The sequence below is a fragment of the Hyperolius riggenbachi genome, chromosome 8 (assembly GCF_040937935.1).
Source record: "Hyperolius riggenbachi isolate aHypRig1 chromosome 8, aHypRig1.pri, whole genome shotgun sequence".
NCBI lineage: Eukaryota > Metazoa > Chordata > Amphibia > Anura > Hyperoliidae > Hyperolius > Hyperolius riggenbachi.
Window position 1 is genome coordinate 60,210,297 of NC_090653.1, and position 12,711 is coordinate 60,223,007.

Genomic DNA, 12,711 nt, shown 5'->3' on the forward strand with positions numbered 1-12,711 from the left:
GATCGTAACCAGTTAATTACAATTATGTGAAATTTCGCATCCATTTTCACAGTTACACCTATACATAATTACGATCTGTAAATTCAACTCATTTTGTGTAATCATTCGTAGTGTTACTTTAATTTTTGTATAATTTCATGCCGACTTTAGCAGTGAATAGCAAAGCCCCCATACATTCTATTCAGGGGCACAACTAGACTTAATAGGGCACCACTGCAAAAATGATAGCATGGGGCCCCGTTGGTCCCCTAACCCCATGCCGGTTAAGTGATGGGGTGGCGGCGAATGGCAGCAGAGAGTGTTCTCCTGTGAAGCAGCATCTGGAAGCAGGAATAAATTACACATGCTCCTGTATATGGTTTTTGTGAGCGTGGGGAGGTGTTTTTTTTTTAATTGGCTGCACTTACAGTTGTGGAGAGGGAGGGGCCTCTGGGCCCCCCTGCGATGGCAGGGGTTGCAGGAGTGATTGTTACACCCATGATGCCATTGTCACCAAAATTGCTACATATGTTAAGGAAAATAGTGGGTACAAGTCCAGGAAATTTTAAAAATGCAAACGAAAAAAGGTTTTTTTAAAATCAGAAAAATTACAATTTAAAAAACATTTTTCCTTTGTATTTTTAAAATTGATTTTCTCAAAAACGACAAGGTTTTTTTTTTCCTTGTACCCGCTATTCTCCTTAGGATATGTAGCAATTTTGGTGGCAATAGCATGTATGGGGGCTTTGCTATTAACCGCTAAAGTTGACACAAAATTATGCAAAAATTGCACAAAATTATGAATGGTTACAAATATAGATGCAATTAAAGGGACCCTGAGCAGTACCGTATAATCAAAGATTTCACTGACCTGGGGCTTCCTCCAGCCCACCGTAGGCTGCGAGGTCCCCTGGCGTCCTCCTGGTTCCTGCCCTTGTCCCTCCGGCAGATCCGTTACCGGCGACACCCAGGCCGGCTCTTTCTGGTTCCTGATGCTCTGCGTTATCACGTTGGCCTCTATGCATCACCACGCCGGCCGGCGTGACAGTCCCGAGCATGCGCGGTTTTTAATCACTAAACCGCGCATGCGCAGGACTGTCACACCGGCCGCCGCGATGACACGTAGCGGCCAGTGTGAGGACACAAAGCATCAGGAACCAGAAAGAGCCGGCTCGCCAGTAACGGATCTGCAGGAGGGACACAGACAGGAGCCAGGAGAACGCCGGAGGACCTTGCAGCCTACGATGGGCTGGAGGAAGCCCCAGGCAAGTGAAATTTTTGATTATACGGTACTGCTCAGGGTCCCTTTCATTAAGATTTTCCCCCAAATTTCACATTAGGATTTTGCATCGTAATTGTGAATTTTTAAATGAAATTACAAATGTGAAATTTGTGTACATCACTACCTATGTTAACACTGGGATAGTGATGTTACATAACAATGTACAGTAACATTTTGGTATAGACAGGGCTGGTTCTAGACTTTTTTCTGCCTGAGGCAAATTTGTGTGAATGCACAACCCCCCCACCCCACTTACCACAAATTGGAATGATCGCACAGCACCCAACAATTTGCACCGCACGTTATAGCTGCGGTGAGCCCCAAAAAACATCCTCGGTACAGTGGCGTAGCAATAGGGGTTGCAGAGGTAGCGACTGCATCGGGGCCCTTGGGTCAGAGGGGTCCTCCCTCAAGCACAATATTAGCTCTTTATTGGCTTTGTGTTGGTAATAATCACTTCTATAGATGCTTTAAATAGTAATAATCATTAAGAAGCTGTTCCCCATCCCCTACTTGCACCACTGACACTGTTATTGTCCTTGGGAGGTTTTGGTGCACCATATCAATTGTTATGTATAGAGTGCTTGGGCCCCATGTAAAACTTGCACGGGGCCCATACACCACTGCCTTAGTATAGGTAGCTAGCCAGCTATAGGTGCCCTCGGCATTCGTAGCTAGGTACAGTTGCCCCAGTATAGGTTGGCCAGGCACTCTCTTCACTTCCTGTTTCTGCCTGGTGCTGTCCCCAGACTTCTGCTGCCTGAGGAAGTCGCCTCACTTGGCATTATGGGCAGCCCGGGCCTGGGTATAGGAAGTGTTTCTGATGCTGATGCTGAAAGTAAGATACAGTAATTAACGTAAAATTGGGTATCTTGAAAAATGTATTGCATTCTACTATATATTGTTAAGGTGCCCCTTTTTAACAACTAATATATTCTATCACTATTTTTCTTATTTTAGATATTGACCAACATGAATCAATGAAAAACTTACATTCTTAATAATATTTGTGTAAGAACATAAGGATCATGAGGTTATTACACATACAAGCACTGGTCATAGTTATTACTATGTTTACATTGACTGTCCTCCCTTATGTCTGGAATAAGTCATTTTTCACCATAACCCCTTTTAAACATGAAGAAAAGACCATTTCATTATCAAAAAAGGAAAATGACATTCTTGTTCTGATTTGGGTGTGGCCTTTTGGAGACCACTTTCCATTGGACAGATGTGAGGCTGATTTCAGAATCTCGCGTTGTAACCTAACAGCAAACCGAAGTGTCTACAACATGGCTGATGCCGTGGTCATGCATCATGTAGATATCATGTATGATAAAAAATCCATGCCGCAGGAGCCAAGACCTCATTTCCAGCATTGGGTTTGGTTTAATATGGAGCCTCCACTGATCATCAAAAACCTAGACCATCTGGATGGCCTTTTCAACATGACGCTGACATTCCGCAAGGATGCTGATATTTTTAGACCCTATGGTCGACTCGTAGCCTTTAAAGAGCCACATCCATTCACCATTCCAGCAAAATCAAAGCTAGTGGCTTGGGTAGTTAGTAAGTTCTACCCCGGTGTTTGGAGGACAAAATATTATGAAGAACTGAAGAAGCATATTCCTATTGATGTTTACGGTAAAGAACATATTCCGCTGTCCTGGGACAACTTCCACAACACAATATCTCAGTATAAATTCTATTTGGCTTTTGAGAATTCTGTCTTCAAAGATTACATAACTGAAAAATTGTGGTCCAATGCATTTGGCACTTGGACCTTGCCTATTGTCCTGGGGACATCCCGAGAGAACTATGAACGTTTTGTCCCAGGTGATGCCTTCATTCATGTCAATGATTTTCCAAGTCCAAAGGAGCTTGCAGACTATCTTCTTGAGCTGGACAAAGACGATGAAAAATACAAAAAGTATTTCAACTGGAGATCCAAATTTTATGTGAATAATGGGGGTGGGTGGCAACTTTCTTACTGTCAAGTTTGTCAGGCCTTGAAAAATGGCCCTCATTACCATGTTGTTCCTAGCGTAGAAAAGTGGTTTTTGGGAAATGGCACCTCTTTATGATAAGGTCCCAAAAAACAACAGTATATTAAAACAGTATGGTGACTAAGTGGCTAGCAACATATCCTTTCAATGTCAGAAGTCCCAGGTTTGAACCCTGGACAGAACAGCACATTATCTTGATGTAGTTTGTATATTCTCACCATGCTTATTTTGGTTTCCTTTCACAACTCTGAAACATACTGACACTTTAAAGAGGAACTTTAACCCAGGATTGACCTTCATCCCAATCACAAGCCAAGACACCCTTACAACCAGAAATCTTTACCTTTTATCAAATAAATCATCAGGGACATATATATAGCTTATATTGTGCTGAAACCCCTCCCACAGTGTGATGTCAGGGCCATGGTCCTGACAGTTCTCTGTGTGTGAACCTCATTGCTTTGTGGGAGATAACGGCTGTTTACAACTGACAAGCAAGAAGTATCACCCTCTGTCAATACATATATAGTAAGACATTTGTTTTAGCCTATCACATTGTTAGTGGGTATGTTTATAGATAAAAAGGCCCACCCGTTAAAAAACGGGCGCTAGGCCACGGCCGCTAAACCCTGGCAACACTCATACCGATGCGCCCTGCTCACCCGTCTCCACCACTGTTCGAAGTATATGCACACAGGGAGATGTTGTTTGCTTGGCGGTTGAAAAAAGCTGTTATTTGCCACAATGCAATGAGGTTCACAGACAGCAAACTGTCAGGTCTGGAAGCAGGGACACAGGAGGACACAGGACGACGCAGAGACACAGGGGTTTTATTATATAGGATGGCAGTTGGTACTATCCATTTTTACCTCATCTCCCAACAGTAAAAATGATGACCAGCATTCTCATTCAACATGAATGAATTACACTGCAAATTTCAATAATCTCTTGATATATCGTCTATTTGTTAACTGCTCACTTTGGGGCGAGGGAAGCCTATCTGGCCATTGAAGTAGGGAGGGAGGAAGAGCCCATCTGGCTACTGTAGTGGGTTGGGAGGGGGGAGCCCATCTGGCTACTTTACTGGGCTGGGTGGGAGGGAGGGAGGGGAGAGTCCATCTGGCTCCTGTACTGAGTAGGAAGGGGGGCTTATCTGGCTATTGTACTAGGAAGGGGGGAGCCCATTTGGCTACTGTACTGGGTTGGGAGGGTGAGGGAGCCCAACTGGCTACTATACTGGGTAAAGAGGGAGGGGGAGCCAATCTGGGGAGTTGCTAGGAGTCACATATGGCTACTACTTGCTTGGTAGTAGCCATCCTGCTTGGCCTGCTGCCAGACGGGGATAACCGTGTATTAAAGCGGTAATCCCCCTGAAGGCCACAACGCACTGCAACCGCAGATATGCAGTGTGAAACCGGCCTGAAGCGCCGAACTAGTAAAATAGTAAAAGTCCTGCCAAAATGACCCCATTCAGTAAACTACACCTCCTAAGGTATCCTTCGATGGGTGCTTTGAACATTTTGGCTGCATACATTATTTGTGGAATTTGATGGAATGTACTGTATAAAAAAAATATTAAACCAAAAAAAGTATTTTTTTCCTCAGCCATGTCAGTTCTGTTGCTTCACGAGTATTGTAGAAATTCACCCTAAAAATGATTCAATAGTTCCTTCTAAATAAAATTATATCCGATATGTGTTTCTGTGGTAAAAAGCAGAGTCCAAAACTGTTGTCAATAATTGAGGTTTTAATTGCTTGTATGTTCAGGTGTAAGCCAATTTCAATGAAGTCTGAGGTGCAGAGACCGTAAAATTCCAACAAAAATACAAGAACAACAATAAACAATAACATTGCGATAGCGCTTTTCTCCCATAGGAGTCAAAGCGCTGAGGCTCTCTCAGATTCAGTAATTGGTAGTAGGATGAATGAAGTATTAACACAACAAAAATTATATTTCTGCAAATTCCACTGAACAGATGGGTTTTCAGTCTGGATTTAAACACATCCAGAGATGGCGCTGTCCTGATCTGCTGAGGTAAGGAGTTCCATAATGTAGGAGCAGCATGACAAAAGGCTCTGTAACCAAAAGTTTTCAGGTGGACTCTGCTATGACTAGATACCGTATTTTTCAGGCTACAAGATGCTCCTGACCATAAGACGCTCCAAGATTTAGAGGATAAAAACCAGGTAAAAATATATACTAACCCGAGTGCCATCATGGTGAAGGGGCATCTTGTGGATTATGCCCCCTTTGTATCTCATGCCCCTTGTACCTTTTGTGTCTCCCCATGTCCTCCTCTGTCCTCCTTGTGTCCTCCTCTATGCCCCTTTGTGTTCCTATGTCCTCAGTTTATCCCCCTGTGTCCTCCTCTGCATGGGTACAGTACAGGGAGTCCCTGACATTGCGGTGGGTTGGAGATCCGTATTGGCAGGCATTTACAAGTCAGGAACTCCCTGCATTTGGACTATAAGATGCAGTGACCAGTGCTGATCGTAATGGAAAAATCTACGCTTACGGGTCATTACGCGTAATTCTACGCTATTACGCATTACGCAATTACGGTTACGACGTACTACATTATCTACGGGTCATCTCTGTAATTACGCGTAAACTTACGCGGTTACGCGTAAGGGTACCGTAATGTATGCGCTTACGACATATATTGTTACGTGTACTACGGTAATTATCACCTATGCGTACGTTTTGACGCATGCGGACGAGCGTGTACGCAATAGCCGCCTATCGCTATGGTAGCTATTGCGTAAATGCGTCAGTACATACGCGTACGTATGCGCTCCGGGCACGCTCAGCTTCATAGGCTGTGATTGGCTAATGCGTAAAAATCAACAGGAAGCTGTAAAAAAAAGACAGAGACTCGTGGGAAAGACCTGGAGACACCACAGACTTTGATTGCAGCCTGCAGGGAGTCCAGGGCACATCCAGAATGCCTCCAAAAAACCCACCCGAGTTGAAAAGGATGGTGATTGAGGTAAGCAATGTATTTTGAACAAAATGCATTTATTTGGTATTGTTTCTATGCATTTATTTATATTTTACTTTAAAAAGTGTATCATAGGTGTTGCAGAGGGTTTTTTATTTTATTTGTCACTGTAACTTTGCTTGTACCACTACTGTTAAAGGGACTGCGAGCTACGCGTCATGACGTGACAGTCCTGCGCATACGTGGGTTTACTGCGCATGCGCAGGACTGTCATGCCGCCGTCATGACGCGTATCGGCTGACGTAATGACGTGCCTCTTCCTATACCAGCAAGTGTGGGGGCGACGCTTGGCTGAGTGTCGCGGCTGAGTCCCTTTAATAGTAGAGACACATTCACACTGTATTTTGCTAAATGTTAGTGATATTATATTGTAATAGTACAGTAAACTTACGTTACACTCATTGCACGCCTGAACAGTAAGTCTAGGAACCCACTAAAAATCGCAAAACGCTCCCGCAGACGCTAGCGTCTTGTTTTTTTTGGAGCATTTTGCAAGCGGTTGTTTAGCGGTTTACGTTAGCGTTTTTTGCACAGTTTGCGTTTTTTGTATGGGAGTTCCTAGTGTCTACAGTGTTTTGTGATTATTGATTAGTGTTCTGAATTTTTTTTTTTTTTTTTTCTGGACAAAAAATGCATTGTGGGAATCATAAATGCATTTTTTGTTCAGCGCTTTAAAAACGGTAAACGGTTTCAGCAGCACTCCAATATTTTCATCTGCTCATGAACGGACATTTTGTTAAAGGACTTCCGAGGCCAAAAAGAAAAAATGACACTATACGCGCTGGACGTCCTCCGTGGATTCAGATATTAAAAAGGTATAGTGTAATTTTCTTCTTTTTGGCCTCGGAAGTCCTTTAACATGTTCACGAACACAAATTCACAATATTTACCAATCACATTGGCTATCATTCATAAGGCTGGTTTCACAGTGGGACGTTACAGGCGCACGTTAGAGCAGCCTGTAACGCAGCCCACCGCACAGTAATGAAAAATCAATGGGGCTGTTCACAGTGCGGACGTTGCGTTACATTGTAACGCTGCGTCACAAGACAACGTACTGCATGCAGTACTTTAGACGCGGCTAAGCCGCGTTAGACTGCTTGCACATGCTCAGTAATGTTGGGGAGGAGCGGAGAGCGTCCAGGCACATGGCTAATTAATATGCACTGCACGTTATGACGTGCAGTGTTTACTTCCTGGAGCATCCGCTCTGTGCGGCGATTGGCCGGCGGGACCACGTGATGCCGCATGCGCACAAGAGTGCGCATCACGGCATCACTGACGCCAGAGTGAGCTGCACAACGCGGCTCACTCTGACGTCCAGATCCAGCACCAGCACCACCAGGCGTTGAGTTAGGGGAACGTTATGCGACCTTAACGCCCCCTCTAACGCAACGTCCTGGTGTGAAATTAGCCTCAAGCATTCCTGCATGCGCAAATTCTGAAAACAGCTGACTTTACCGAGCACTTAGCAAAATGTGCATTCATATAAAGGCTGTTTCCGCATCAAAAGCTGTCATTCCCGAGCACAGCGATAAATTACCGCCTTGTGCGGTGATTATCTAAAAAAAGGTAACAAAATGTCAATTCATAAAGATTAGACCAAGCGTTATGCGGACGGGGATTATCGCTCCCTAGGAAGTAGCGATAAGCATGTGGAATACATGTAACTGAATGGGACACAGACCTCCCAAGCAGCAGCAGAGAGAGCAGCGCACGGAGGGACTCGGGCAGCTTCTCTGTTTCCGCAAGCCTACCACCAGGCTTTTTCGGGGAATCACCGCACTTACAGTATATCGCAACTGGCAACATTTGTATGAATGACCACCAGAAGTCTAAAATACCGAAAGCGGTACTTTCCCGCACGGATTTTGTTACCGACCACACTTTAATGAATGATAGCCTATGGGTGGAAATTACATTTGGCCAAAGGATGGGGGACCAGATAAAGTAGGGTGATACTTATATCATTTTTATAATGTTGAAACATTATGATTTAAGTAAAGTTAATCCTAATTAAAAAATGTATAATCCATACAGTGCTCATGAATACTGTCAATTTTTTTTCAGGAATTTACAAGAGGCCGATATGACCTGGTGGTGGGGAAGTACAAAAAGCGGGTGGTGAGGAGGGTCCAGTTACTGCTGAGGACCCAATTCAGCAGGAACTTGAGGGTGAAGCAGGTCCAGATGATGTGGAGCGACCTGAAAAGGAGGGACAAAGAGCTCGTCAAGAGCATTGAGGAAGCCCTGTCATGTAAGTCAGCAAACTACTAGTTTATGTATGTGTATCTTGGGTTTTTTATACTGTATCTAATTATACTATAAAAATACCTTGTGCAGTGAATATTATAATAGAGTTGTGTAGTACTATATCCGGAAAAATTATCCGTTTAATATTCACACATGAGCTCATCACTTTTTCCACATTTTGTTTTCGTTATGGAATAATTCTAAAATGGGTTACCTAAATTATTTTTTGTGCTCCTGCCTCCTGTGTGGGCATAGTGATGATATTTGTGCAGTATTTGCTGAGTGTTTTGTTTTTTTGGAGCATTTTGCAAGCGGTTGTTTAGCGGCTTGCGTTAGCGGTTTTTGCACGGTTTGCGGTTTTTGTATGGGAGTTCCTAGCGTCTACAGCGTTTTGCGATTATCGATTAGTGTTCTGATTGGGTGGGTTTTTTTTTTTTTTTTATTATTTTCTGGACAAAAAAAGCATTGTGGGAATCATAAATTCATTTTTTGTCCAGCGCTTTAAAAAAGGTAAACGGTTCCAGCAGCACTCCAACATTTTCTATTGGAAGCGGTAACGCACCCGAAATCGAACATAGAAAACTGCGACCGCTGTAGTGGAATTTGGGCCACCCATTAACATTACCAGAGCATTTTGCGGGATCGCTAGCGGTGCACAAAACACTCAAAACGCGCATAAAAGCGCTCTAGTGGGTTTGAGCCCTAAGAGTATGGGCCCTTTCCACTGCAAAACACAAACGTAAACACGTTATTTGTGCAATGCATCTAGATATTTTGATGTAAATGCTTTAGTGAGTTTTTTATGTGTTTGCTTTGCTTTTTTACTGTGGCTGAAAAGTGTTGTATTGATTGAAAAAGAAAAAACACAAAACGCATCGTAATTGCGCAGACATGCACCTGCACTATTGAATTTGGAAAAACGCATGCGTTTTGCATTTTTACCAAAAACGCAGCTAGTGTAAAAAAGGGCCTTATATCATACTTTGTGGAATGCAACTTGATAACCACTGTTGATCACCTGGTATTTTTACAAGGATTTGATAGGTGCTATCGTCCATCAGGCTCTTTGGTCCTCTCCATGACCTTGGCAACTGCCAAGGTTTGCCTTGTGGATGATCCGGCTGTGGTGCATAGCCATTTTAAGATCTCTCCAGAGTTATTAAATTTTATTGATGCCTATGCTCTTGCTTGGCCTCTCAACTCAAGGGCATACATACACAGAGTTGTCTCAAAGCCACTCCTTTGATATATTTGCTGTGTGCGCAGGGGCTTATTCCTACTAAAGATGAACCATTGCCCCAGTCTACGTTCAGGAGCGCTCTTTATATCCTATCCTATTTATATTTTACTGCATTTAAAGCGAATGGGTACCAGTTTTACAATAAAAAAGTCAGATACTCACCTAAGGAGAGGGAAGGCTCGGTCCTAATGAGCCTTCCCTCTCCTCTCCCGGTGCCCTCGGTGCTGTGCTGGCTCCCCCGTTCGCATCTGCCAACGCAGGGAATTCGGAGGTTTTCAGGAGTACTCCATACTCCATACTACGCATGCGCGAATGCGTCAGAGTGCGCATGCGTAGTATGGATTGGCCCATCTTCGGGAGCCCGATTGCTCCCGAAGGCTTCCGAAACCTCCCTTCGGCAGTGGAAGTGGCAGTATTTGACCGAACTGGTCGAATACTGCTACGGGGGATTCTGCGCGGGACCGGGCACTGGGAGAGGAGAGGGAAGGCTCATTAGGACCGAGCCTTCCCTCTCCTTAGGTGAGTATCTGACTTTTTTTATTTTTAAAGTGGTACCCATTCACTTTAAGAGTCATATTCTTTCATGTCCAATAAAGAAATAAACGGTATTAGAATTTTTCTTTTTTCTGTGTTTAAACACTTCACATCCAGACCTTGTTTCCCCCTTATGGACCAGTGCAATTATAGCCAGATGTGCCCTCTGGATTAGTGTGTGCACTCAGGATTAGTTCCCCCCCCCCCCCCCCCCATTATAGCCAGATCTGCACCCAGTATATATTTTTTTTAAATCCAAAATGGGTATATGTATCCACATTATTTTATTAGTCACCCCAGCTGCACATTTTAACACCTCACCCCACCCCTCACCAGGGGTCCTCAATCCCCCAGTATGGATAGTCAGATATCCCACCCCCCTTTGTGGGTAGATCGCAAGCCGTCTCTCTCACCTCACCTCGTTCCTGCGATCAGGCTGCAGCCTGAGCCTCCGTTCCCCGCTCTACACGCAGCCCGGTGATGCCCTTAACTGGGTCTGGGCTTGATGACATCATCAAGCCGAGATTCGGATATTCTGCATCACGGGGCTGGCTGCAGAGCGGGGAACGGAGGCTCGGGCTGCAGTCTGATCGCAGGGACGAGGTGATGTGAGAGAGACTGCCAGCAGTTGGATACACCAGCAATTAAAAAAAATAATGAGTTTGAGTAAAAACTTAATACTTTTTACCTATTTCATGACATATTTCGTTCTCATTATATTATTTATTATTCTTTATTACAGCTGGATCTGCTTCTCATCCCCCACCTGCACAGCAAGGCCCAGGACGTGCCCCCAGACAGGGCAGGACCCCATCGTCTGCTGCGCAGCCCCAGGACCTGCAGGAAGGAGATGCCCCTGGACCTAGCACCTCCCGGTCTTCCTCCCCAGGCCCCTCGTATCGCAGCCAGCGAGTGGCCAGGCGATTTGCTGGAAGCCTCCAAACTGGTAAAAATATTGCATTGTATAATTAATAGGTTTTGGATCAGGATGATACCATTTATTGGCTAACTTCAAAAAAATTAAAAGAGCATGCAAGCTTTCGACTGTAGACTAGAGCCTTCTTCGGGCTTAAATCCTGAATGCTTACAAACAGATGGAATGGACAGCTATATACATGCAACATCCCAAGGGGATACATAATTTTTTTTTTACACACACATACATGTCATTAAGATGCCTTAGTTAGGACACGTGTCAAACTCCAGTCCTGGAGGGCCCGATCCATGCCAATGTTTAGGATGGACTGAGAAAGAGAGGAAAGTGTTGTACCTGATGGAACACACCTATCCCGATGCAGACCCATCAATTTATTTGAGCTATGCCAAAAATTTGTGAGGATCTCGGCCCTCGTAGGACCGGTTTGACATCCCTGCCCTAGGGGAAACAGAGCAGAGTTAGTTAGCTGAGAGTACTGTGTAAACAAATGTGTTATCTCAGCTAACTAACTCTGCTCTGTTTATCTCAGCTAACTAAGGGCCTTTTTCCACTAGCCTGCGATTTGCGATTTGCTTCTGATCGCAAATCGCAAGGCACATTAAACTAATGGAAACTGCAGCAGCAATTTCCATTAGTGCGATCCGATTGCGATGCGATTTTGGTCAAATCGCAATCGTCGTCCTGCCGCGTTTTGTATGCGATTGAGCTGGACTATAATGAGTATAGTAGCTCAATCGCAATCGCAATCGCATGGTGGAAATTGAAACGCGATTGCGATCGCGATCGCAATCGCGATCGCATTCCATAGTGGAAAAGGGCCCTAACTCTGCTCTGTTTAAAAAAATGTATCCCCTTGGGATGTTGCATGTATATAGCTATCCATTCCATCTGTTTGTAAACATTCAGGATTTAAGCCCGAAGAAGGCTCTACAGTTGAAAGCTTGCATGCTCTTAGTCTTTTAAAGGCAACCTACACTGAGAGGGATATGGGTATTTACTTTTAAACCATACCAGTTGCCTGGCAGTCCTGCTGCAGCCAAAGAGATCAGTAGTGGCTGAATCACATACCTGAAACAAGCAGCTAATCCAGTCTGACTTCAGTCAGAGCACCTGATCTGCATGCTTGGTGAGGGGATGTGGCTGAAAGTATTAGAGACACAGGAGCAGCTGGAGAGCCAGGCAACTGGTATTATTTTAAAAGGAAACCTCCGTATCCTTCTCAGTTTAGGTTCCCTTTAAGTTAGCCAATAAATGGTATCATCCTGATCAAAAATGTCTTGCTTTTTTCTGATGGCTAACACGGTACAAAACTCTACTGCTTTCACTGTATAAGTAATATCTCATATTAGGTTAACTACAGTCAGGTCCATTTCCATTACATGTGGTACGATATGGCACACCGCGGGTGTCCTGAGACCATTGCACGGTAATGGTATAGTTTCTATTGCGTTCAGGTTCTGCGGAGCGGTGTAGACTGA

At 44.2% G+C, this 12,711-nt stretch overlaps 1 protein-coding gene across 1 annotated transcript; it reads left to right on the forward strand.

Moving 5' to 3' along the window:
• The first annotated feature begins 2,289 nt into the window (after positions 1-2,289).
• LOC137527345 (4-galactosyl-N-acetylglucosaminide 3-alpha-L-fucosyltransferase FUT5-like) lies at positions 2,290-3,345 on the forward strand. Its single transcript, XM_068247854.1, has one exon. It carries the CDS (start codon positions 2,290-2,292, stop codon positions 3,343-3,345), a length of 1,056 nt encoding a protein of 351 aa, XP_068103955.1.
• Positions 3,346-12,711: the final 9,366 nt, after the last annotated feature.